The sequence below is a fragment of the Euleptes europaea genome, chromosome 7 (assembly GCF_029931775.1).
Source record: "Euleptes europaea isolate rEulEur1 chromosome 7, rEulEur1.hap1, whole genome shotgun sequence".
NCBI lineage: Eukaryota > Metazoa > Chordata > Lepidosauria > Squamata > Sphaerodactylidae > Euleptes > Euleptes europaea.
In genome coordinates this window covers 41,493,882-41,518,063 of record NC_079318.1, presented here as the reverse complement: position 1 = coordinate 41,518,063, position 24,182 = coordinate 41,493,882, and the positions used below count along the sequence as shown (strand labels likewise).

The following is a 24,182-nucleotide window of genomic DNA, read 5'->3' as shown; positions in this document are numbered from 1 at the left end:
TATTCCCCTTAATTGATCCTATCTGTTTCTTCCTGCTTTGACTTGATCTAAAATTTGCCATTCATGATTATGGGGCAATTTTGAGTTAAGTAGACAATGCAAGCTAGACAGATCAATATAGGAAAAACACAATGAATGACTGGTTCAATTTACTTTCCATAACCAATACATTACACGTACATGTATCTTCTAATTATTAAAATCCCAGATTTTAATTAAAATCCCAGATTTTTACATCTAGTCACTGGCTCTAAGTAAAAATCATGACATATCTTAAACAGCTGAAAAGTATATAAACGGATGAAATTAATGCAAGTGCCTTAGACTGAGTCAGACCGCTGAGCCATTCTAGTTCGTCACTGTCCACTCTAACTGTCAGCAGTCTTCAGGCAGATGTCTTGCTGAGACCGGCTATCAGAGATTCTTTTGCTGGAGATGCTGGGACCTTAATACAAAGCATTCAGAAGAGGCTCTCCCTTACACAGTCAAAATGGATAAGCTTCAATTTCCCTCTACCAAAGGGAATACAAGCTAACCGGTTCTGGACAGTAAAATAAATCCTAATGAGGATAAAACTGTAACATAACATGACTGGGCTTGATTAGCTCCATCTAGGGGTTACTGTCTGCAGTTCATGAGTCTGATGAAATGGGTTCTGGCTCACAAAAGCCTATTAGACGTTAAGGTATAGTCATTTTGTCTGCGGTTATATTTTTGAAGGAGTCAGAAGCAGTGCTCAATGTGGTGGAAGAAACAGAAAGGCTCTTGTAAGCAGTTATGTAAAAGTACCAAACACACACACCTGTAAAACTGTCACACAGGACAAATGACACAAGTGTCACACTATTGTCATTTGTCATCAAACCCACAATGTGCGGGAACAGCCCATAATTTCTCTTTTTAAAATACCACGAATGAAAAATGCATCTGGCTTCTCAGTTTTTAATTGTAGAAATCCAACCCTGCTGTACATATGTATGTCAAAACATATAGCCTGCACATCTACATACAAAAGAAAAACAAGTTTTATATACTTTAACACACAATATATACACTTAGTAGAGGAACGAAGAGTATGTCAGCAACTTTAAGGTATCACAAAAAGTTGAAAAATAATGAACAAGGTCTTGTTGCTTGCTTTCTCACAATACAGTCGTCTTTTGAATGGTGTACCACAGTCTTTTATGACCCAAAGCTACCACATGGTGCTTAATAGCCATATTTTGCATTCAGATGAGTTCTCCCATCACCACTTTGACCTGTTAAAAAAGGAGGGAGGGGAGTAATTTTGTATTTCTGCTCACACTAAGGAATTAAAACTTTCTGCACAGAACTCAGCCTCTGGGTTGCTACAAGATGCAACTGTTCCTATAAAAAGGGTGATCTAGCCTCCATGATACATATAGGAGAATAGATGACTTTAAAAGGGAGTTAGCCATTGATAGGCATAGCCTTTATGAATCTACTAGCCGTGGTTAATAAAGGGAGTAAACCTTTGAAACCCAGTGCTAGGACGAAACATCAGGGAAGGCCTCGGCCTCTGTGCCTTGTTTGTAGGCCCTCCAGAACAACTGGCTGACCGCTGCGTGAAAGCGGATGGACGAGATGGACCTTTGGTCTGAGCCAGCAGGGGTCCTTTAATGTTGTTACGGGTGGGAACGCTAAACACACTACATGGGTCTGTCTGAAGACAATTCAAAAACCTACCCATTTAGAAGGCATCTGCCTACTTCTTGGAGTGCGTGAGTGCACACAGTATCCATGCTGAAAGAACCACATTGGCTCTTCCCAGGGTTGTTATAAGGGGGGAAAAATGGAATAACCTCATCCAAATATACTACTTTGAGCTCTTTGGATATGTGGGACATACTTAAGAGGAATTAATAAACCCGACGAGAGCCTTACTTCAAGTCTCTTTATCAGAAGCAAGACCACTAGATGAGCATGGGTTTTTGTTTTGTTTTTTTGCATTGCTCTCTTACTTGGAAGTCCTGTTCTAAATAACGTCCACAAATCAAGATATATGCTAGCTTTTTAGGAAACAGGGAAACAACTGTTTGGTAAGTAAGGCTGTCACTTTTATGGTTGACTGTTTCTATCTGTTGATGCTACACTATAGTATGTTAAGACTCCAGGAACATCACTTAATTTTTGATAAAGAAAAAAGACTATACATTACCCTCAGGTGGTATCCACACGCAGTAGTCTGGGTCATTTTCTGGATATTGTGAGGACACTGTGTGTTGAACCTACAGGAAAGAATGTGGATTATTTAATGACTGTTAACACTGTCTTTAAGGTACACTGAGTTGGTAATACATAAACTTAAGGCTGCAGTACAGGTAGAAGAGAACGAAGCTCACAGCAAGAACAGAGGCTGAAGAATTCTAAGTTCAAATCTACCGAATTCACAACAAAGGCAGTAATAATCTATGAGCTGCCCAAAGTTGATTAACTTTGCTAACAACCTTGGCTAGTATTTGGATGGGAGACCTCCAAGGAATACCAGGGTGATGCGGAAGCAGGTAATGCCAAACCACTTCTGAACTTCTGTTGCCTTGAAAACCCTACGGGGTCAACATAAGTCAGTTGTGACTTGACGGCAAAATCTATCTATCTGTGGTTAGTCTATCTGAAGAAGTGAGCTGTCACCATGAAAGCTCATACCCTGCCAGAAATATATAAAATTTATTTACCCATCTTGTATTTTGACTTGGGGTATTTTACTAACAGAAAGGGGTTAGGGTAGATCTCTTAGCATAATGAACTCAGATTGCTTTAAAATTTTACTGAGTTATGATAAGACACCCTGATGGAACCCCAGAGCAGGAATAAAAGGGAAAAATATCAGGGTTTTTTTGTATTTTGTTTAAGGCCGCTCTTGTAACTGCTCATATTTTTAATTCTGTATGCAGTAAAGGAACTCAGACTCTCTCACTGATAAATTCTCCTTATTCTAGCTACAAATTAGCAAAATTGGTTACTTAATGAGGCATTTGATGTTAAGAATGTTGGGGCAAGGCCTCCAATCCATCTCCTTTGATTTTGAAAAAAAGGAAAGAGACAGACACCAAGTAAAATGTACTGCAGCCTTGCAATATTGGCCAACAGCCCATTTACCCCATCAGTTGTCCCGCACAGATGGGACAGTTGAACAACATTTCTTTATCAGCAGAGAACTCTTATCAGATGCAAAGCTTAAAAACAGGCCATTGTTGCAGGTTCCTTCAAAACCAATATATGTCTGGTTTGCAATTAATTGTACAAGCTTCTTGTAGCCTTTTATAAGCAGTTCTTAAACATAAGAAAATGGCTCTTTTTAAATAAACATAACTGTCTCATTCCACACTAGCAGCACACTGCACCTGTGTTGTTTAATGTGGTATCTTAATATGGAAATCATAGTCTGCATCTGACCAGCAAATGACACTCACAATTTGCAATGGGTTTGCAAACCATGATTAGTAATACTTATGGCTTAGCATGAAGCCATAGTTATAGCACTTGGATGGGAACACTTAAAGACTGGAGTTATAAGGGAAGCTGAAAGCAGGCAAGTCACCCTGACGCAGTTTGCCTGGTATAATTTAAAAGAGCAAACCCTCACTTGGATTCTCAACTATGGTTAGTACAAACTGTGGTTTGTTATTGTGATGTCTGCATTGAATCCACAGGATCAGCTTCATGCAACAAAGAAACAGTTGCCCAGATATAACAATACACACTATTCTTTTTTGTAATATACACATAACACAGTAGCCTAAAATTCAGGCTCTTGGAGGACTTCTACCTGTTTATGACTTTTAATTGTTCCAATGACTTACCCTACTGGCAGCATTAGCTTTCTTATTCTTGGGTTTTTCTACAGGCTTCTCAGATGCTAGAGGAAAAAATGAAAATAAAAAGTGGGTTACCACTACTACTAACTCTTAATTCTTTAAGAAAACTTGTCAAATTTGAATAGTTTTTTTTAAATGAGGAAACATTCAAATATATAGCGGATAGATGATAATATTTGAACTTATTTTTCAATATCCAGGACTTACTTCAGTTTCAGTCACCTTTATTGGCATGATAATGGTAATAACAAAAATGCATAAAAGTCCATACTTGCTCAAAAGTGTCTCACATATGACAATATAACTAATCTTAGCCATAATTCACTCTTCCAGATGACAAGTGAGAACCAGGATCTATCGCACAGCACAGCTAACACCAACACTTTTTTATGTATTGTTTCCCAGTGTCTGTAGATTGTCTCAGTTGGTTTGTATATTATTTATTTATTTCCTTACCCTCTTGTTTTTGTTTTTATTTAAATAACAATCACCAGGAGACACTGTCCTTCAGTGTTACTCCTCTGAAGATGCCTGCCACAGCTGCGGGCGAAACGTCAGGCAAGAAAATACCAAGACCACGGTTACACAGACTGGATAACCTACAAGAACCAATGAACTCTGACTGTGAAAGCCTTCGACAATATTTTGAATCGCCAGGAACTTTTAGGAAGTCACATTTAGATCTATAATAATAATCATCTCTACTTTAAGTTTATTATTTTATCACCATTTATTCTCTAATATTGTTCAACTTTATTACTATTATCAAGTATTGTATAGTATATCGTGCATATTTTCTCTTATTCTTTTCCTTGGTGAAAATGGACTAGGTTTTATTTTCTATTTTGTACCTTCTTTTTTTAAATTAATAATTTTTTTTAAAAAAGAAAATTTGTCAAATGAGTTCCAAGTGAAATATATTCACTGCAAAAATAATATAGCCCTGGAAACTATTAATAGGAGCACAGTGCCTCTCTTGTTATCGACTACATGAAATGTTCCTCCCAAGGTTAATTCATGCCAGAAATTTAATGTGAATCAGACACAGAAGTGCCACACTACCATCTGCCAGGGGAATATTGTCCAGAAGAAGAAAAAATATCACAGGGCAACAGTGAACTAGGCACCTATTTTTTCCCTTCCAGAAAAAGCCTGAATTTCTAAGCTCCCACCAATAATAAGGAAGCTATGAAAGAATCAAATTATATACTGCATCTGTTCCCCTGCTTTTACAATCACTTGTCTTTAATAGAAAGGATTTACGATTTAAAACAGGATTCACACAAAATCTTACTTAGAAGCTTTCCACCCCAGCAATCTAATTACACAGACCATTTTAAAATATTGCTTCCAATCTCGTAATATTTTAACAGCTGAAGTCTATGTATTTTTTTTTAAATTATGTAGAGAGGATTTCACCTTCCAATGGAGTGACTCATTTTGCTCTAGCACGCTCTCACCTCCCCCCACCCCATGTTGACCTACACAACGTCTTGAGATGAGGCTGCTTGGAAGATAAGCAACGGCACAAGACTACTTACCTTGCGACTTCTTTTGCAATGCATTATCTGGGGAGTTGCTCTCTGGTAGTGTTTCATCTTCACTCACAAGGTCAGACAGAGGCCTTATTCCTGTAAAACAGAACCCCAGAGGTTTAGCTAACCCGATCACTTAATGAGCATGGGACTAATAATTAAGCTTAAACAAACTCTGATCAAGTCAAGAAAAAAAAAGTCTGCACTTGTAAAAAGTAAGATAATTGGCTTTTCCACACAGTATACCTGTAATGCTAAACACATCAAAGGAGATTATAGTTATTAACGGAGAGCTAGAACTTCACCTGTGTGAACGTATGAACTGCCTTATAGTGAATCAAACCCTTGGTCCATCAAAGTCAGTACTGTCTACTCTGACCAGCAGCGGCTCTCCAGGTCTCAGGTGGAGGTCTTTCACATCCCTACTTGCTAGTCCCTTTAACTGGAGATGCCGGGGATTGAACCTGGGATTTTCTGCATGCCAAGCAGATGCTCTACAGCTGAGCCATAGTCCCACAGTCAGCAAGCAGGGAATATAGGCGTAGTAAACCTCATTGTACTGAAGAGACATCCCCTACACATGGAGGGATGACTTAGTGACATAAGCAGCCTAGTCTTTCCCCCTGGGCCATGTGCATACAAGCACTGCATAAGAATGCTATGGGGAACAGGTGCTATGTACATCTCCAATCCCCTTCTGCTCATTAAAAAAAATGTAGAAAGCAAGCATGCCAAAAGCAAAAAGGGGACACACAAAGAATCCTTCATACCCTATGACCATTCTTCTGCATGCTAGAACTGTACGCAGAGACCTGGATCAATGCGCTTAGACTGGAATAACTTTTATTAGGATTACACTGTTAAGTTTTGTATTGTTAGCCACCTTGGAGGTTCTGTTTCACAAGGCGGGATTATAAACTAGTAAAACACAAAACAAGTAAATGAGATCTCATTAGCCCATCGAACTTTATTTAAACTGCAGGAAAACAAAAAAATGCAAGACTAATTCACCCTCAGGAATTAATTCCGTATCTTTGTTGCTGCATGAGTAAGCACCAGGTGGGAGACTTCCTGGTTGGAGTGATTGTTGTGCTGCAGTCTTCATCTGTGATTTTCGTGCGCTTTGCTTTGCTGCCTTCATTGTTGCTTCCTTTTCCTCTTCCACCTCCTCCTCCTCTTCCTCCTCCTCCGGCCCCTCATCTTTCATATTTAATAGGTTTGCAGGAACATCTGGACGCTTCACAGGTAGCTTCTAGGAGGTAAACGGAAATGACAATAAACATCATTGTTTATAGAGCTGCTATACATAAATAAGGAATTGTCACTATGTGACAATTCAGTGGTGGGACAGGGATAAACGCTTGTTGAACCAATACAATCATCAATAACATAAACAGGCTCTCTATACAAAATAAACATTACATGTCTAGTTAAAGACTGGACTATTCCTTAAGGAAATACATTCCTAGGATTGATGGGAATTATGTAATAGAGCAAACTTTGAATTCCCAGATCAATGGATCTAAATATAGCCAAGGGCTTCAGGAGTGGTTCTGCAATGCAAGAGTCAGCCTTACAACATATTAATCTTTCAACTTACCCCAACAGTCCCAGTTTTCAGTCTGAATTTGCTTCCCCCTTTCATTGCGCCAAAGAGAGGCAAAGTGAGCTTTCTAGGCTTGCTTTCAGTTCCCAAATCTTGACTCCCAGCTCTGTAGAAGATGGGGAAACAAATGAAAGAAAAGCACAAAAAGCTTCAGTATCAAGCCTTGAGAGCCAGCAGTAGTTCAAGACTGGACCTTCCTTTGGGACACCCAAATTTATGTTCAACTTTGAAACTCATGGCACGGTCTTGGGAAAGACACTCTTTTGTGAGGCCTTGGGGCCACACAACTATGCACTCCACACCATGAATCCCCCCACCCATTCCATCTTAACCCCGGTTTGGTAATCCACTACCATTAAACAGAGGTAGCCAGGGCTCTCTCATAACTAGGATTTCAAACCCATTCTTTGGAAGTAACAACGCTCCAGTGTCACAAGATTATGCCACATATCTGTTGTCATCCCCCATGCTCTAATCCATGTTGCTTTTGGTACCGAAAATGCCAAAGAGGGCTACAGTTAAAGAAAACATTTAGACATCCTGAATATTGTGCTGTAAGATCCAGACTCACTGGGATTTCAGCTCAGGCAGTGATGCAGGAGTCACAATCTTAATTAACCCTTTCAAACGTTGCTGTTCTTTCCTCAGTTCAAAGGTCCGCAAGTGAAGCTTTTTACGTGCCACACTGTCTAAGGCGCAGCCTGATTTTATTTCGGTCATAAATTCATCCAAGGAATCCTGAGCTGCTGACTGGGATTGCACTATAGGAAATATATATATGAAAATACATGAGTGGACCAAATTTTAATAACCAACAAGGAACAGTAGATGCCCAAAACAAAAATTCTGCACTAGGATCTCTTAAAAAAAAGAAAGGTCAACATTTGTCTCAATTTCATAGTGATTACAGGCCTCTGAACCTTAAAACATCCCCACATAAATTATCCCACAATTTCTTCAAGAATATACTTTTTCTTCCTTTAAAGACTGAGGGTACACTTGGATTCCTTTAGATGCCCATTTCATTTAATAATGGACTTTTGTTATATGTAGCTTCAAGCTTTTGGGGGAAAACGTAACAGAGGGAGGTCTGATCCTGTTGATTCTTTATGCACGTTATGAGTGCTGCTCTCCATTCACAGAGAGACAGCCAACAGGCCCCATGCAGGAGGGGGTAGGGAAGGTAGGGAACTGGATCATATCAAAATGTGCGTTATCAGATGGGTACCTTGAAGTTTTAGGTATGCGTACACAAAATGTATGTTTTACCCATTAGAAATAATCTGGACAATCATTTTTAATAGATATGAACCTGGAAGAGCTTTGTTCACAGAAGGGTTGATATTCTCTGTATAGTTGTAATCATATTGTTATACTTGGCTTAGTCTTTCACTTGTGGAAGCAACAAAGCCTTTCAATAGTGCCCAACTCTGCAATGTATTTATTCCAAGAGACAACCAAAATTACAAAAATATTGTGTCACCAGAATTTGAATTAGCCTTCTTTCAACCAAGAACAATGGATTTGTATTAGCAATTTTGGACACTGCCCCCCCCCAGCCCCCACAGGAGCAATCACATAGTAGCTACATTTAATAGTAGGGCGGAACAGAAACTGATGACTGAAAATGGATCTATTGGCACCTCTGTTAGGTCAGCTTTAGCTACAGCACCATTAAGGACAAGCAAACTGGGCTGTGCCTAAAATTATTTCAACCACCATTCCTTTGTCCGGACAAGTATTTATTTAAGGTCTCGTAATGAGTTAATTGTTCATTCAGAATAAATGTATACGCAACATGTCGAGCAATTTAACGAGAAGTGGTTACCATGGTATATGTATGTCTTCAGATATTTAATTCTGGCTCAATCGCTCTCCTTTTTATGTGAGATGTTTTCTTCATGTATAAATATACTTGGTTTACTGTAACGATGATTACCTTTAGAGAAATTGACCATGGTTTATCTTTAATGCTATTTTATTTCCTACTCTCTTTTTCTCTGTTAGTGGCTGTCAAGAATATATCTGACTACTTTTTTATAGAGTAAAAATAGAATAGAAACCAATATTTTGAATCATTGGTAGCAAGCATAATCTCTGTATATTATTGATTGAGATAATATCGTCTATCACAAACAGATGCAAAACTTCCCCCCTTCCCCTTTTTTCTCTTCTGTATTCCTTAAAACACAATAAAAACTTTAAAAAACCCAAATAAATGTATAGCTTGTAAATTAAAACCAACAATATGCTGTACTGCAACTATCTAGTATAGAAGATAATAGGTTGATTAAGCCCATTTAATCATTTACATGTCCCCAGCACAGTCATTTGAGCAACAAATGCATTGTAAAAAAATGACCTTTGTTTTGCTCCCTATATAGTGGCTCTACATTTGCACTGACCCAGAAAATGAGTCATGGGGGAGGGGCTGTGGCTCAGTGGTAGAGCACCTGCTTGGCATGCAGAAGGTCCCAGGTTCAATCCCCAGAATCTCCAGTTAAAGGGACTAGGCAAGTAGGTGATGGGAAAGACCTCTGCCCTGAGACCCTGGAGAGCCGCTGCCAGTCTGAGTAGACAATACTGACTTTGATGGGCCAAGGGTCTCATTCAGTATAAGGCAGCTTCGTGTTTTCAAACTGGTATTTTTCTAGAGACTAAGCTGTGCAAAGGTCTGCTGAGTGGGCAACAGCCAGTGTTGCCTTTATGTGTGAGCACAAGCCTTTAAAAAGTAGCACATTGCAGTGAAGAGCCACAAATGGGAGCCACAAATGATCACCCACATAAGCCCCTCTTTGGGCATCATATGTTCTCGGTAGTGGGCAAATCCCCTCTTCCTGCCTCATTAGCTTTAGCTATACTGAGGTAGTCTGAAATCCCTCATTCTTCAGAAGCTACAGTAGTACAGCAAATCCAATACAAGATTTACAGTGCGCTCCTAAGGAGAGTTACTCCAGTCTAAGCCCACTGAAATGAATGGCCTTAGACTGGAGTCTTGGACCCCTTAGGAATGCACTGAAAGATTATCAATACGAGGGTAATTTGGTTCTCTGGCATACACAGCCAATGTCAAGTTGGCCCATACAAGCTTGGCTGTCGAACAAAACATTAAAAAAGACATTTTTTGTACAACTGTGGAAAAGTGGAAGGCTTTATCGAACTGTTCCGTCAGTAGTCTGTGTAGAAGGATTTAGGCAGCTGTCTGCAAACCGTCTCAACTCCAACATCTACTTAATCTCGAGGGATTGATGGTGAAAAACAGAGTTATTTAGCCTGTCACCCCTTCAGCTTTCCTGACCCACTGCTGTTCTTTAGAGTGGTGAAGTTAAGCACTCGGAGAAAGTCAGGGCTTGAAAACCATTACAGAAGCTTTCAGGCGATAGTGGTGAAAAGACTGCCAACCGCTATGACCACAGCAGTTGATCACTGGCATTTATGTCTCAGTAATCTCTTACCTGCCAGCAGGATAAACATGACATACCAATTTGAGAGAACATAAAAACTCGGTGCCTAGTGTTGGCCGAAGCCTAAGGAGACCGCGTTTCTATGTTTTACTACTTGCAAGCTGAAAGTCTGCATTATCTCAAACTTTCCTTTAAGCCATTAATCAGTTCCCTCAAGTTTTTATCCTGAAGTAGAGGGGTGCTTGTGTTGGGACACAAGGTGGGGAAGGAAGAAGCCAACAGTGCATGAATAGCACCCTAACAGTAAAGTTCATCTATATAATAGCGCTATCTCCTTCTACAGCAGTTGCAATAAATGAAGTTCCTTCCATCTCAGACAGAAGGCTGGGGTCTCTAAACCACAATCCTTAAGAATAGACCCTGAAGCTTTTTCAACAATATTCTTTTACCTAGCAGCTGGAGATCTAGCTACGAAGTATCCAATGCAGTTTTTTACTTTCAAGTCTCTCCTCCCCCCCCCTTTCTGTCTTCTCTGTGGAATGAAGCAAGGCCAGACTCCTACAGCAACAGCGATCTACAATAGGTGAGATTTACTTCATATATACCAATGACCAACTCCCTGGATATGCTCCAACCTACTTCAGATTCCATCAGAGAACATCTTCAGTGGGCATTTCTATTCATCAGAGTCATTTATACTCTTCTCTCCTAACCATTCAACACTGAACCCTGTGGACAATGGCTGGGAGGAGGTGGATACCAGCAAAGTGTCTCAGACCCATACTGGAGAAACTGCTGACATTGTGTGGCTGTAAATTTTGCAAATCTAATGCATGCAGGTGCAGGAAGGCTGCAAGTGTCAAGAGAACGGAAAAAATGTTGCGTAACAACGTTATAAATATCACACTGACAAGCAAGCAGTTTAATATTTTTACTAGCAGTAGAAAAGAGCAGGAGTCTAGCAGCACCTTAAAGACCAACAGGGTAGGAGCTTTCGTGAGCCGCAGCTTGCTTCTTCAGATTGAGCTTGAGGAGGATAGCGAGGGGGAAAGCACAAAGTAGGATCCAAAGAACGGAAGAAGTGAGCTGTGGCTTACAAAAGCTCATACCTTGCCAGAAATTTTGTTAGTCTTTAAGGTGCTACTGGACTCTTGCTCTTTTCTACTGCTAGTGACAGACTAACACAGCTACTCATCGTAATATTTTTACTGTTATTTAAGGCAGCAGAATAAGTAATCTTCTGTAATTTAGGAGTTGTCACCTTAACAATTCTCCTGCTACATTTTATCCCGATCTTACAAACATTAAAAAAACAAAACAGTTTCTCTTATACCATTTATCATCCCCCAAAATATTATAAACCTTAAAAATAACATTTTACTGTTTTTATAGGAAAAAGGAGTAGTATATCCAGTTTTATTGATCCCGCAAACATACAGTTAGACACCAATATGAGAATCCTACACAAATGTGAAAAAGGTCTGCTATCTTGCAAAATAGTGGCTACAGGAATAATGGCTTTATGTACAAATAATACAATACTGCATTTAGCTTTATTCTTTATTCTCTTGGTGTCTCAGGACACCAAGATGAGTATCCTACATGAATTTTAAATATTAAAATAACCATGTCCACCATCTTGGAAAATAGTAGCTACAGGGAAAAGTCCCAAGGAAAGTAATAGTGTCCTGAAACACACACAAACAATAAAGTTCTCAGTACATAAGTATTTTTAGCAGGGGGCTATTTTGGATCCAGGACTAAAAGCATCACCAAGTGTTCAGGGCCCCCTACAACCGGGACATCTGGTGATACAGTAGAGCTTCTGAAGATAAAGTTATCTTTCTTTCACCATCAGCATCAACTAATTGTTTGGGTACCATATGCACATGCTTGCCCTAACTGAAGTGATAATCTTTAGGAGGCCATACATCCATTAAATGAACATATGAAGCTGCCATATGGAGTCAGACCACTGATCTATCAAGGTCTTTTAACTGATTCTTTTAACTGGAAATGATGAGTGTTGAGCCTGGGATCTTCTGCACGCAAAGCAGATGCTCTATCACTGAGCCACGGCCCCTCCCTAAAGTAACTAATGTACTGGGTCTGTCCTGAGGAAGGTCATCTGTGTGGCCCCATTTCATTTTTATATGTTCCAGGTATTCAAAGGCAATGGCAGCTTTGTACAGGGGGAGAGATGACTAGCACTGCAGAATCTTGTCCCACTATCCAGAACCCAACAGATGCTGGAGCTTTCCCCCCTCCATTGTGTAACAAATCCCAAAGAACCGTGCACCTGATCAATTGGCCTGAATTAAAAAATTCCCAGAAGGCTGGCCAGACAAACTATGGCAACAGCAACTCAAAATGCAAGACAGAAAACAAGAACAACAAAAACAAACGTACAAGAGCAAACAGCAAACATGCCTCCCTTCCTATCCCACGCTTGCTCCTCTCACTGTGATGGATTTTAATTGTAAGCTGCTCTGAGAGCAGGTCTGGCTGAAGAAGAGGAATGTAAACAAAGTTGTAATGGGTAGACATTCTAACTGTAAGCCCAAAATATTTAGTACAACTTCCAAACCTGGCTTCACCTCTAAGAATCTATAAGACATGTAGATACATTTCGGGGGTAACTCACACAGCCCCTTGTGTGAGCACAAGACGGGGGGGGGGATCCCTGCCAATTTCCCTCCCCATTGCTGCAGCCCTCTCTGCGTGCATCCCACCTAAGTCCAGAGGGGTCCCCTGACCTTTGGTAGCAGCTTTTAGGGGGTGCAAGAGACTGAAATGGAAAAGAAAATGCATGAATGCCCAGTTGTTCCACTTGCCGTTCTTTGGATCCCACTTTGTGCTTTTCCCCTTGCTATGCCCCTCAAGCTTTAAAATACATTGGCCTTACCTGTCCTTGAAGATTTCAGCTTGTCTGCTATCTCAGAGAGCTCTCTCTCAGTTGCGCTTAATTTTGCAACCTACCCAAAGAGATCATTTACGCACAGGTCCTGATTCCACTGCTAATGGATTGCCCCAGACCTCCCAGAAAACACTGCTTAGTGCTACTTTTGTCAGATGCAGTACCAAACTTATCTGTTAGTATGGCCAGATTTGCCTGGCTGGCAACCAAAATAAGACAAAACACGCTTAAGGCTTTGGAACAAGCAATCTGTGATCAGAATCTGTATCGTTTACATACGTTCCTAATTTCCATTACATTTTATTTTTTTATATTATTATTCCACATCTATTTATATATGTATTCAGTTTTTAACTTTGTAGGATACTTGATGGTCTATGACTGCGAATAAAGTATGACTGACTGACTGACTCAAGCTTGTTAAGAAAAATTGGCCTTACCTGTCCTTGAAGATTTCAGCTTGTCTGCTATCTCAGACAGCTCTCTCTCAGTTGCGCCTAATTTTGCAACCTACACAGAGATAGGAAATGGGAAGAATATGCATATTTATTATGGCTTTAAAAATTGTCAAAATGAAGCAATCCTTTTTGTCCCAAAATTCTACATGAAAGAGAAATGAAGAACAAGTGACACTCTTATTGATATTTGAATTTTCTTGGCCTTTTGACTCTACAGAACTTTCCCCTCTTACTCAACTATTTGAGCAGAACACTGTCATATACATGAAAAGGGTTTTAGTTCATAAAAGCATCTGTTCATCTTACATTTGTTAGTCTTTAAGGTATGATAAGGTTTTGTTTGAGATACAATAAACTAAAAACAGCAACTCCTCAGAAACATATCACTGAACAGGTAACATGTAGCGGAAAGGTGTTATTTCCGACAGTTGATTGCTTATTTTAGTATATATGAAATACATACCCTGCTTCTGCCTTTACAAGTAAAAAATCTAAAACTGAATCCACCAATACACAAGAAAACCCACATTAAAAACAGAAGCAGTTCTAGAACAGCTCCAGAATATAAAAGAGGAAAATAAAAAAGGTCTTATATTGACCTTTTGAAAATATATTGAATATACTAAAAATAAAAAAAAAAATATTCTTATATTGCTTAAGGGGGGGAAATGGCATCTATTGAAAGGACATGTGACAAAATAAGGTGCTACCACAGAGAAGGTGGGGCTACCACCCACTGAACCTCAGAGTGGAGGGGCACCCAAAGCAAAACTTCAAACGATGACCAGATCAAGCGGGTTCATAGGGAAGCAGCTGGTCCTTCTGATACCCTTATTTGAAGCTGGTGTTAATTCAAAATCTTTCACTGTGGGATAGATGAAGTCGTTTCTTACCAACGAATCATACGTTTCTGGTTTCTCATCTATCTTCCCAGCTTTCTTCATTCTGTTTAGCCTTTTCTGCTCAATAACTCCTGTCCGATCAAGGAATGTGTCATCATCGCTATCATAGAAGTCTTCCTCTTCCCAATTCTTTGCTTTTCTTTTCCGTGACACTATGGAGAATCAGATGACAAAAAGGTATGGCAGCAAAAGGCTGAACAATACCTTGAAGCCAACAATCTCTCTGTATTCCTGAGTTAGTAACAGTGACTGTCTAACTTGCTTACCGCTATTCCTAAAACAGCTGAACACACACCACGTGCAAAATTATGACGTTACCACAGGGGATGTTGACAGAATAAAACACGACAGCCCCTGTGCATGCTACTATGAGCTACTTGGAGAAAGATAGATGTATATATGTGATAAATAACTCTGGGCAGTTGTGAATTTGTTGACATTCCCTTATTGTATGGTATAGTTATTTCAACACGCTCCTTTAAGGTAAAAGCCTTTGCTTTAGTTTCACTTTTTATTTATGTTGTTGGCTGCTGGCTGTGGCTGGTTATGGCCTAGCAGGGTCCAGACCAGGCCTTGCTTATGTTCTAATAAAGTTCTGTCCTGTTTTGGTGCTGCATGCTGTGGATTTATTACAGAAAAACATTTAGATTTACCATGCAATGTTAGAGGCTAAGATTCCAAAGCCTCCTGGGGATAAGACCACTTCTTAGAGGCCCTTGAGGACCAAAGCATTTGCCCAGTTCAACCTACCTGCCTCTTGGCGCAGCACACCCTGAGCATCCAGTATCCTGCAAGCTTCCAATGAACACTGGATCATTGCTTCTTTTTTCTTCCCAGAATGGATAGCCTCTGCTACAAGTTGCTTCCCTGACACATCATCTATGGGCAGCCTGTTCAATTTGGAAGGTTACAGTATAATGAAAAGGCAGTAGTGGCCTGAAATTTCTGCTTAAGTTTATGCATATGCATAGTACTGAGAACTACTCTTCCAAACTGTCTCACACTTATTGGTTACAAAGTATCTCAGTATTAGTTTTTGTAAGGATGGGTAAAGAAGATATAGGTAGGAGCAAGTCAAAAGAAGGATTTGTTTCGGTAATAATTTTCAGCAGCATAAAAAGTGCCTTTCAGTTTCAAAGAATTGTGTCAAAAGGGCAAAAGTGTTAGTCAATTTAAGAAGTAGTGATTATGTCACATGGCCAAATTTGACTGGCTATGTATAACCCTCACATCATCTAATTCACTGTGCAATTCTCAACTTACTGGAATAGCCCATGCAACCAATTAAAGAAAAAGATACAGTAACATGAAGGGGAAAATGGCCCCAGAGCCATAGCAAAATAAAAAAGGGAGGAGAGAATGCCAGTAAACATTCTCACAATTTAGGGATTTTCACCACCACCCCAAGAAAAAAAAACAAAAGTAGGAGAAGCTTCAGCCCAGCCCTAATTATATGGTCACTCTAAACAAAGATCTTTAATCTGTATTAATTATAGTGGTCTGAGAAACAAAGAGCTCCTTAAAACACCAAAAAAAAAAAAAAAAGTGTAGAATCTGAATTTTTGTGAAACTTTTAAATTCCAGTGCATAGTTAGCTATCAGCAATCCAATTTTATGTTTCAGAGCAGACTAAATACACAAAAGTCTGGTAACAGGTATGATGATTTACATTTGTTGTGGATGGAGCTGGATCCTACAAACTGTGAATGCAGAGCAGATCCATTCCTCCTCCTTCACCCCTGCTGTCTCCTGTGGTCTCGAAAAGCTCCAAACCACCACATAAACACAGTCTGCCTAGTAAACTTTGGGATGTGACGTCACCCCACAGGTCAGTAATGACCCGCTGCTTGCACAGGGGACTACCTTTACCTTTTATATTTTCCTTCTTACTTCACTTCTCCAGGATCAATCCCACTTTGTTTCCAAGGTTCCCCTTTGACAGCAGCATGCACATGTTTATTTGTCTAAATAAATGCATGCACACACGCATTGAAGGAGTAAGTTTATTTATTTAGATGCTTATATCCCACTTTTTCCCCCAGCAGGGACACAATGTGACTAACGTCTCCTTCTCAATTTTATCTACACAATAACCTGCAATGTAAGTTAGGCTGAGAGTATGTGACTGGCCCAAAGTCACCCAGTCAGCTTCCATGGTAGAGCAGAAATTTGACCCCAGGTATCCCAAAGAGCTGATGTGGTATAGTGGTTACAGTGTCAGACTAGGATCTAGAAGACCCAGGTATGAATTCCCACTCTGCCATGAAAGCTCGCTGGATGCCCTTGGGCCAGGCATACACTCTCAGCCTAACTTACCTCAAAGGGTTGTTGTTGTGAGGATAAAACTCAGTAGAAGAGAGTTATGCAACCAGTGTAACCATTACACCATGCTAGTGGGCAAGGTGTGTTTTGTGAATGCCTTCTGTTGACAGCTCACAAGGTCCAACCTCTGATTTTTAAAAAACTGCCACAGAAAGGGCCACTTCTGAAGAAGTTTATGGATTTGGGGTTTTTAATTATTTTTTTGCAAATTGGAAACAAAAACAATTACAGTATTTAAGATGTATATATTCTTGTTACAAGTGGTGTTCATTTTGAAGACATGTATTTTACCTTTATTTTTATTCATTCTTTTTGTAGGAGCATTTTGGACATATAACTCCAGAACCACCTCGAATGCTAACGTTACAAGTTCTGCTCCGGTAAACTGTTCTTAAACCAATCCAGAACTGAATTTCAGCACTACAGCTGACATGTACGAGTACTGATCATAGCCTCATACCACCATCCCCAGCCTCGCTAACTGAGAGAAAGATGTATAACTGTATAAAGTATATACACATACATACTTTACCCTACAAAGCCAGGTGCCAGTTCCTTGGGCATCAAATTCATACTCTAGCTCTTCACCTAGACAGAAAATGGGACAAGAGAGTAATGTTAGCATACTTGCACACATTGGGTTGAATCCAACGAAGCATGAAAGCAACGAATTCAAGGACTGCATTTTCCCCTCTTCCCCTGCAGCCTCCAAAAGCCACTTCTTAAGGTAGTTCTTTGGGAGATGCAAGAAGCTGCAGAAGGAAGGTTCATTCTGCGAACGTATTTTATTTGTGGATGATTGGATCTTACATATTACTATATTTATGAAAGGAAGATAACTCTGAATGTAAGACAACACCCTTAAAAATGTTATACAAAAAAAAAATTGAGTATAATGTTAACCCGTATGCAAATATAAGATGAACCCCTCTTTTCTGATAGCATACCTAGGAAAAAAAAACCTAGTCTTGCACTTGCGTTTCTCCAGCAAATTGGACAACCTGAATTAAATTTAGTAAGCTATAGCTTGACTTCCCAGTTAAATCTTTCTCAAATGTGAAACAATGAGGATTCTCCAGTTAGCTTTTGACTAAAGTTATTCCAAAACAAATCATTACAATATATTAATCAGTTAGTAACAACTATCACCACAGACATCACAAACATTTCTGGATGATATCCTGAAATAATTTAGACAGTTTCACTTGGGACCCACTCAGAGAAATCCAAGCTAACTAATACACAAATGCTGGACCAAACATTTATGAAGATCCCAGATACTTCTAAGGACCTAGTGAAGTGAAACTTGATTTCCATAATAAAGTTTAACTGACCAACTGATTTAAATTGGATCAAGATGTGGAATTCAGTGGCCTTGACACCAATACTAACATTGAACAGAAAGTCACATATTACTGTTCATGTGTTGGAGCAGTCTGTACAGTTTTCAATATAAAACCCCTCACTTTGCAACCAAGCATCTTTATGCATTACAAAAGGACTTGCATACTAAAGTTATTAAACACAATGTGCGCACAGCTGACAAGATGACAGATATCACACATACCTTCTCTGTCAAAAAAACCTTGTAATGCCTTCTTAGGATCTTTCAAATAAAAGGCTTCTTGCTCTTCCTGAAACTCAATTGCAATTGGGTTTTCTTCACCCTCCTCTTCCTCCGCATCTTCCCCTGGAAGATATGTTTAGGTAAAATTAGGAATGAGAACTGGAGTGGGAAGCAGTCAGATGCAACCTCTGTTTAAAGAAAAAAAAGTATTCAAATAACATCGTTTGAATTTGAAAACGATACAGAAGCTCACCAGTAGTATTTTAGTTGCACATTCAATGCATGATCTATCCACACAGGGCCTGAGGAGGAGAGGGCGACTGCCAAACATATGTACAGGTGGCACATACCATTACAAGCAATGGCTGCCACACTGTGGTGCACATAAACCTGGAAGGAAATAAGGCACCACACAGGTGCAGCTCTAGGCCCACATCTCATGCCAAGATAAATGGGTGTAAGTAAATAAGGTCATGGTTTTAGGAATAACATTATGAGAAGGCAAGAGTCACTAGAAAAGACAGTCACGCTAGAAAATGTTGAGGGCAGCAGGAAAAGAGGAAGACCCAACAAGAGATGGATTGACTCAATGAAGGAAGCCACAGCCCTCAATTTGCAAGACCTGAGCAAGGCTGTCAAAGATAGGACATTTTGGAGGACATTGATTCATAGGGTCGCCATGAGTTGGAAGCGACTTGAGGCACTTAACACCCCCCACCCCCCTAGGAATAAATGAATGAAATTTAGGACAGTTTTACTACAGTCCCAGTTCTTTTTTGTCTACCTAGTCGAGATCTAAAAAGCCGAGTGGAATAGAAATGTATGAATTCTGCACTCAGATCTTGAATTTCCTGTTGGATAAACAATTCTGTGTGCGTTTTTTAAAATTGTTTACACATTGGCTAATGCCCTCAAAACCAAACACTGATATTTGTGCACTACATTGATCATATTTACATTTCAGACTTTAGGAACTTAAAACCAGTACTTTATGAACATCTGGTTCTTTCAGTATAAGTTCCTGGCAAAAATTATAAATTTTTAGAACATGTAAATAAGTAAATAGTTATAAAATTGTCAAATGCTTCTAAGGAGATTAATTCACAATATTAATTTTTTTTAAAAAATTAAGTATTACATCAACTACAATTCTCTCTGGAGATGTTTAAAGTTCTAATATACTGTAGCACTACAACAGAATGTATATAATACAGAGCTGACGCAAACAAAAAGTATCTGTGAATGGTTGAGCTGCCACAACTAGTGTAGCTTTCTGCTTGATACTATTTGAATTTGTGGATCTTTATTGCTTTGAGGCACTGGGAATGTGAAAAATGTTAAAGATGCACATTAATAATGTGATCCAAGAGTATGCTACATAAACTTTGCCCATGTGTGTACTAACCAGAGTGTGTCACTTATTACAAAGAGTACCACCTACTGCAAACACAGAATTCACTTCTTGTTCCATTGTAGTTAAAGAGATGAATGCAAAACAAGCCCTGTGACTTTATACCACAAAAGTTTCAGTAGCAGAGGTTACAGTATAGAACAATCCTCACAAATGCCTGAAGAGTTTAACAGTTTATCCAAGCATTCTGCAATATACTCTCCTTACCCATTCCCCAGGAGCAACTCAAATCATTACTCCAACTGTTTTCACTTCTCTTTTCATCCTTTTCTTTTTTATCGTCTTCATCAGAATCATCTCCCAGCATTGTTTTCTCTAATGTTGCCTGTTGCTGCTTGCGCAGTTCTTTTAACTGGGTTACAGTTAGTTCTGATTCAGGCTCTTGATCCTCCTCTGGGCCCTGCAGAGTAAATTAAAGAGTAAATTCTTACATCTAGGAATAAGTAGTTTTGACAGTGCAATACTAAACAGGTTTAATCAGAAGTAAATCCCACTTTCTATAAGTATATTTAGGATTACAATCCAAGTTTCTTAGAATAGTAGATACTCTCATACTATTTACAACATACATAGATCAGATGTTAGATATAAACTAATTCCACTTCCTTCACTTTAAATTGGCTGCAGTTAGACAAAGCACTCTTTGCTGCTAAAATGAAAAATTAAGGCTGTATCTAATGCTACATTTCTCTATCTGTATTTTAAAAACATGTGAGGAAGATGCCAAACAACTGCTGTAGGTATATGATATAATTGCAATGGAAAGTTAAAATCAAATGTGACATGCCCACTAGACCTTTGCAAGATTACAAGGCTCACTCATGCTTGACATTTCTGACAATAAGATTCATACATTCTGCTGTTTTCTGTCTACTTCCTTACATCATTTTAAAGGCGTGAGTAGGGCAAGACTAGAAGAGGTCCTTAAACTGTGTGCATAAGTTTCATCAAGCTCTAGAAAAAGATTCATCATTCTTTGTTTCTTCCCATCTATTTGTACATGTGATCTAGTCCCCTTAAATTACAGGACAACAATAATAAACCAGATTGCATTGTTATGGAGGAATATATTGTCACACTTAAACTTCCTGGACCACCAAAGAAGGCCAACAGCTTTTTCAATACATCTATCACTTAAAACAGCTTAGGCATGTGAGAAGGGAATAATTGTTTATCTATTTACTTAATTTATAACCCACCTTTCTCACGGACACACTAGGCAGATAACAAAAACAGAAAACAATTCAGCCAAAACAACACATTCAGTAAGAATGCAATAGAACCAAGAACACACAAATTTAGAAACAACACAGACCTAAAACTGTCTTAAGGCACAACATGCCATAAACAGTGCTGAGATTGAATTATAAAAGACAATGCAGTAAATCCAAAATGATGCACACAATAAACATTACAAAAGTCTACCATTGTATTCTCTTATAACAACGCCCTCTTAGACTGTTCTATTGAACTGCAATCCAGATGCCTTTACTTGCTTTGCCCATTCTGCAAAATGAGAGAGGTCCTGGAACCTTCCTTACTTCCTCAGTAAGTTGTTCCACAAGCCTGGAGCCAACACAAAGAATGCGCACTTAGAGGCAGTTGCCTATATTACCTGTTTGCAGAGTAGCATGTTCAGATGAGTAAAACTGTCATGGCTGAGCAGAGCAGGAGAGGTGGCTCTGTAGATATGTGTGACCAAAGCCATTAAGGGTTTTGTAAAAGTCGGCTGTGACTTGATGTCACTTTACAGGTGATAGCTAATACCTTGAATTGAACCCAGTAACTGATCCGTAAACAATGGAGTGACTGCAGAATGGGTGAGATATGCATGCTCCAATATAAAAAAAGGTAAAGGTCTCCTGCGCAACCACTGGGTCATTCCTGAACCATGGGTGACGTCACATCCCAACGTTTCGAAGGCAGACTTTGTTTACGGGGTGGTTTGCCAGTGCCTTCCCCAGTCATCTTCCCTTTAACCCCAGCAAGCTGGGTACTCATTTGACCGACCTCGGAAGGATGGAAGGCTGAGTCAACCTTGAGCCGGCTACCTGAAACGGACTTCCGTCAGGATCAAGCTCAGGTCGTGAGCAGAGCTTTTGACTGCAGTACTGCAGCTTAACACTCTGCGCCACGGGGCTCCTATGCTCCAATATACTGCTATGTATTTAAGTAACGCACCATGCTATCTTCCTACAGACCATCCAAAGTATAAGTTTATCTCTCCCTGACATAGTTAGCATTTCAGCCATACAGGTCAGGAGTATACTAAAATGTTGATTATAGACGAAAACCCACAGGTGACAGTAGGAATGGCCATGTTTTGTGCAGCGGCCTGTAGAATCCGTCAGATGCTGCTGAGAACATCGGAAGGTCAATAATTCTAAAGAGTAGTATTTATAGTTTGCAAAGAGTGTAAACAACTTTTTATTATTTGTACAAACTTGTGGGTAGAGCTTAATAGTAAGGGTAATATTAAGTGATAGATTGTGAAGAGCTGTAGTATTTAGTGGTAGATTGTGAAGAGCTGCGCTGGTCTTGGACTGTTTTTTTTTTTAATAAAGATTGCTCAATTGACCATCCAAAGTCAAAGCAAACCTATCTGAGCAGTACAAAAGCCTCATGTGCCAGCTCTGCCGGAAGCGGGCCGGCACCACGTTAAAAGCCCAACATTTACATGTGTGTGTGTAAAGTGCCGTCAAGTCGCAGCTGACTTACGGTGACCCCTTTTTTGGGGGGGTTTCATGGCAAGAGACTAACAGCGGTGGTTTGCCAGTGCCTTCCTCTGCACAGCAACCCTGGACTTCCTTGGTGGTCTACCATACAAATACTAACCAGGGCTGACCCTGCTTAGCTTCTGAGATCTGACGAGATCAGGCTAGCCTGGGACACACACACACACGCATATATGGATATATTAAATTATATATATATGGATATATTAAATCAGGGGTGGGGAACCTCAGGCCCGGGGGCCATATAAGGCCCACAAAATCATTTGGCCTGGCCCTTCACGGGTCCTGGCAGATCTCTAACTCAGAAGGATGCTGGCCTGCCTGCATCTCTTGGGCCCAGCTGGGGACGGCGGAGCTCAAAAGCAAGTCGCTCTACGTGGCAGACACTCGGAGCCGTCTCCTGTCGTGCCTCTTGGGTAAATGTTTGACCGAATATAGCAGGCTAATTTTTAAGTTGATAATTTTGTATGGCCCGCGAATGATGTCATAAATATCCAAATGGCCCTTGGCAGAAAAAAGGTTCCCCACCCCTGTATTAAATTATATATATATAAAATTTAATTTAATATATTAATATATAAAATAATTTAATTTAATATATATATACACTCACACACACATATATGGATATATTATATATATAATTTAATTTAATATATTAAATAAAATAATTTAATATATATACATATATATATATACATACATACACACACACACACTCACACACATATATATTAAATGAGGAAAAAATAAAAAACAAAATTTTAAAAAGCCCAACAAATGCATCGGAGCCGGAAGCCCCCCCCCCCCCGCTGCCTGACCTGCAACACGAAGAGGCGGCTGCTGCCCCCGAAGCGCAGGACGTGGCCCACCCGGACGCGGCAGTAGGTGCGGGGCGGGATGCGGGCCTTGTTGAGGAAGGTGCCGTGCGCGCTGTCCAGGTCGTAGGCGTAGAGGCCGGCCTCGGGGCCCTGTCGCTCCTCCCCGGCGGGCGGCGGCGGGCGGCGCTGGAGCACGGCGTGGTGCCGCGACACCGACGGGTGCGCCAGGGAGAGGTCGCAGCTCGGGGCGCGCCCCACCACCAGCCGGCTCCGCCCGCCCAGGCCCAGGCGGCCCAGCACCGCGCCGCCCTTCACCGCCTCCAGGCTGTACAGCCAAGGGTCCTCTTCCGCCGGGCCGCCTCCCCAGGGAGGCTCCTCGTAGCGGAGGGGGGGCGGCTCCGGGGCAGGGCCCCGTGCGGGCCGGAGAGCCGCCTCGGGCTCCTCCTTCTCCCGAGGAGGGAGAGCCGGCCTCTTAAAATCCTCGCTCGCGCCGGCCGCCGCCGCCTCCTCCTCCCGGTCCGCCATCTTCAGCGCCCGTCCGTCCTTCAAAGCGACCCCCTCGGAAACCACGCCCCTGGCGGGCGAGTTCCGGGAAGTGTGCGTTGCCGCGAAGAGCTCCGCGGCGTTCGTTGCCCGGATGGAGGTAAAGGCGGGGGGGGGGTTTG

At 40.5% G+C, this 24,182-nt stretch overlaps 1 protein-coding gene across 1 annotated transcript; it reads right to left on the bottom strand.

Annotated features, from left to right (window-relative positions):
• Window positions 1–1,162: 1,162 nt before the first annotated feature.
• On the bottom strand, window positions 1,163–24,042 carry SLC4A1AP (solute carrier family 4 member 1 adaptor protein). Its single transcript, XM_056853362.1, has 14 exons — window positions 23,518–24,042; window positions 20,169–20,361; window positions 18,551–18,673; window positions 17,511–17,571; window positions 15,412–15,551; window positions 14,653–14,813; window positions 13,290–13,359; window positions 7,552–7,741; window positions 6,975–7,086; window positions 6,386–6,626; window positions 5,381–5,470; window positions 3,825–3,880; window positions 2,180–2,249; window positions 1,163–1,259 (listed from the first exon to the last, which is right to left on the bottom strand). Exons 1-14 carry the CDS (start codon window positions 24,040–24,042, stop codon window positions 1,210–1,212), a joined length of 2,082 nt encoding a protein of 693 aa, XP_056709340.1. The 3' UTR covers window positions 1,163–1,209.
• Window positions 24,043–24,182: the final 140 nt, after the last annotated feature.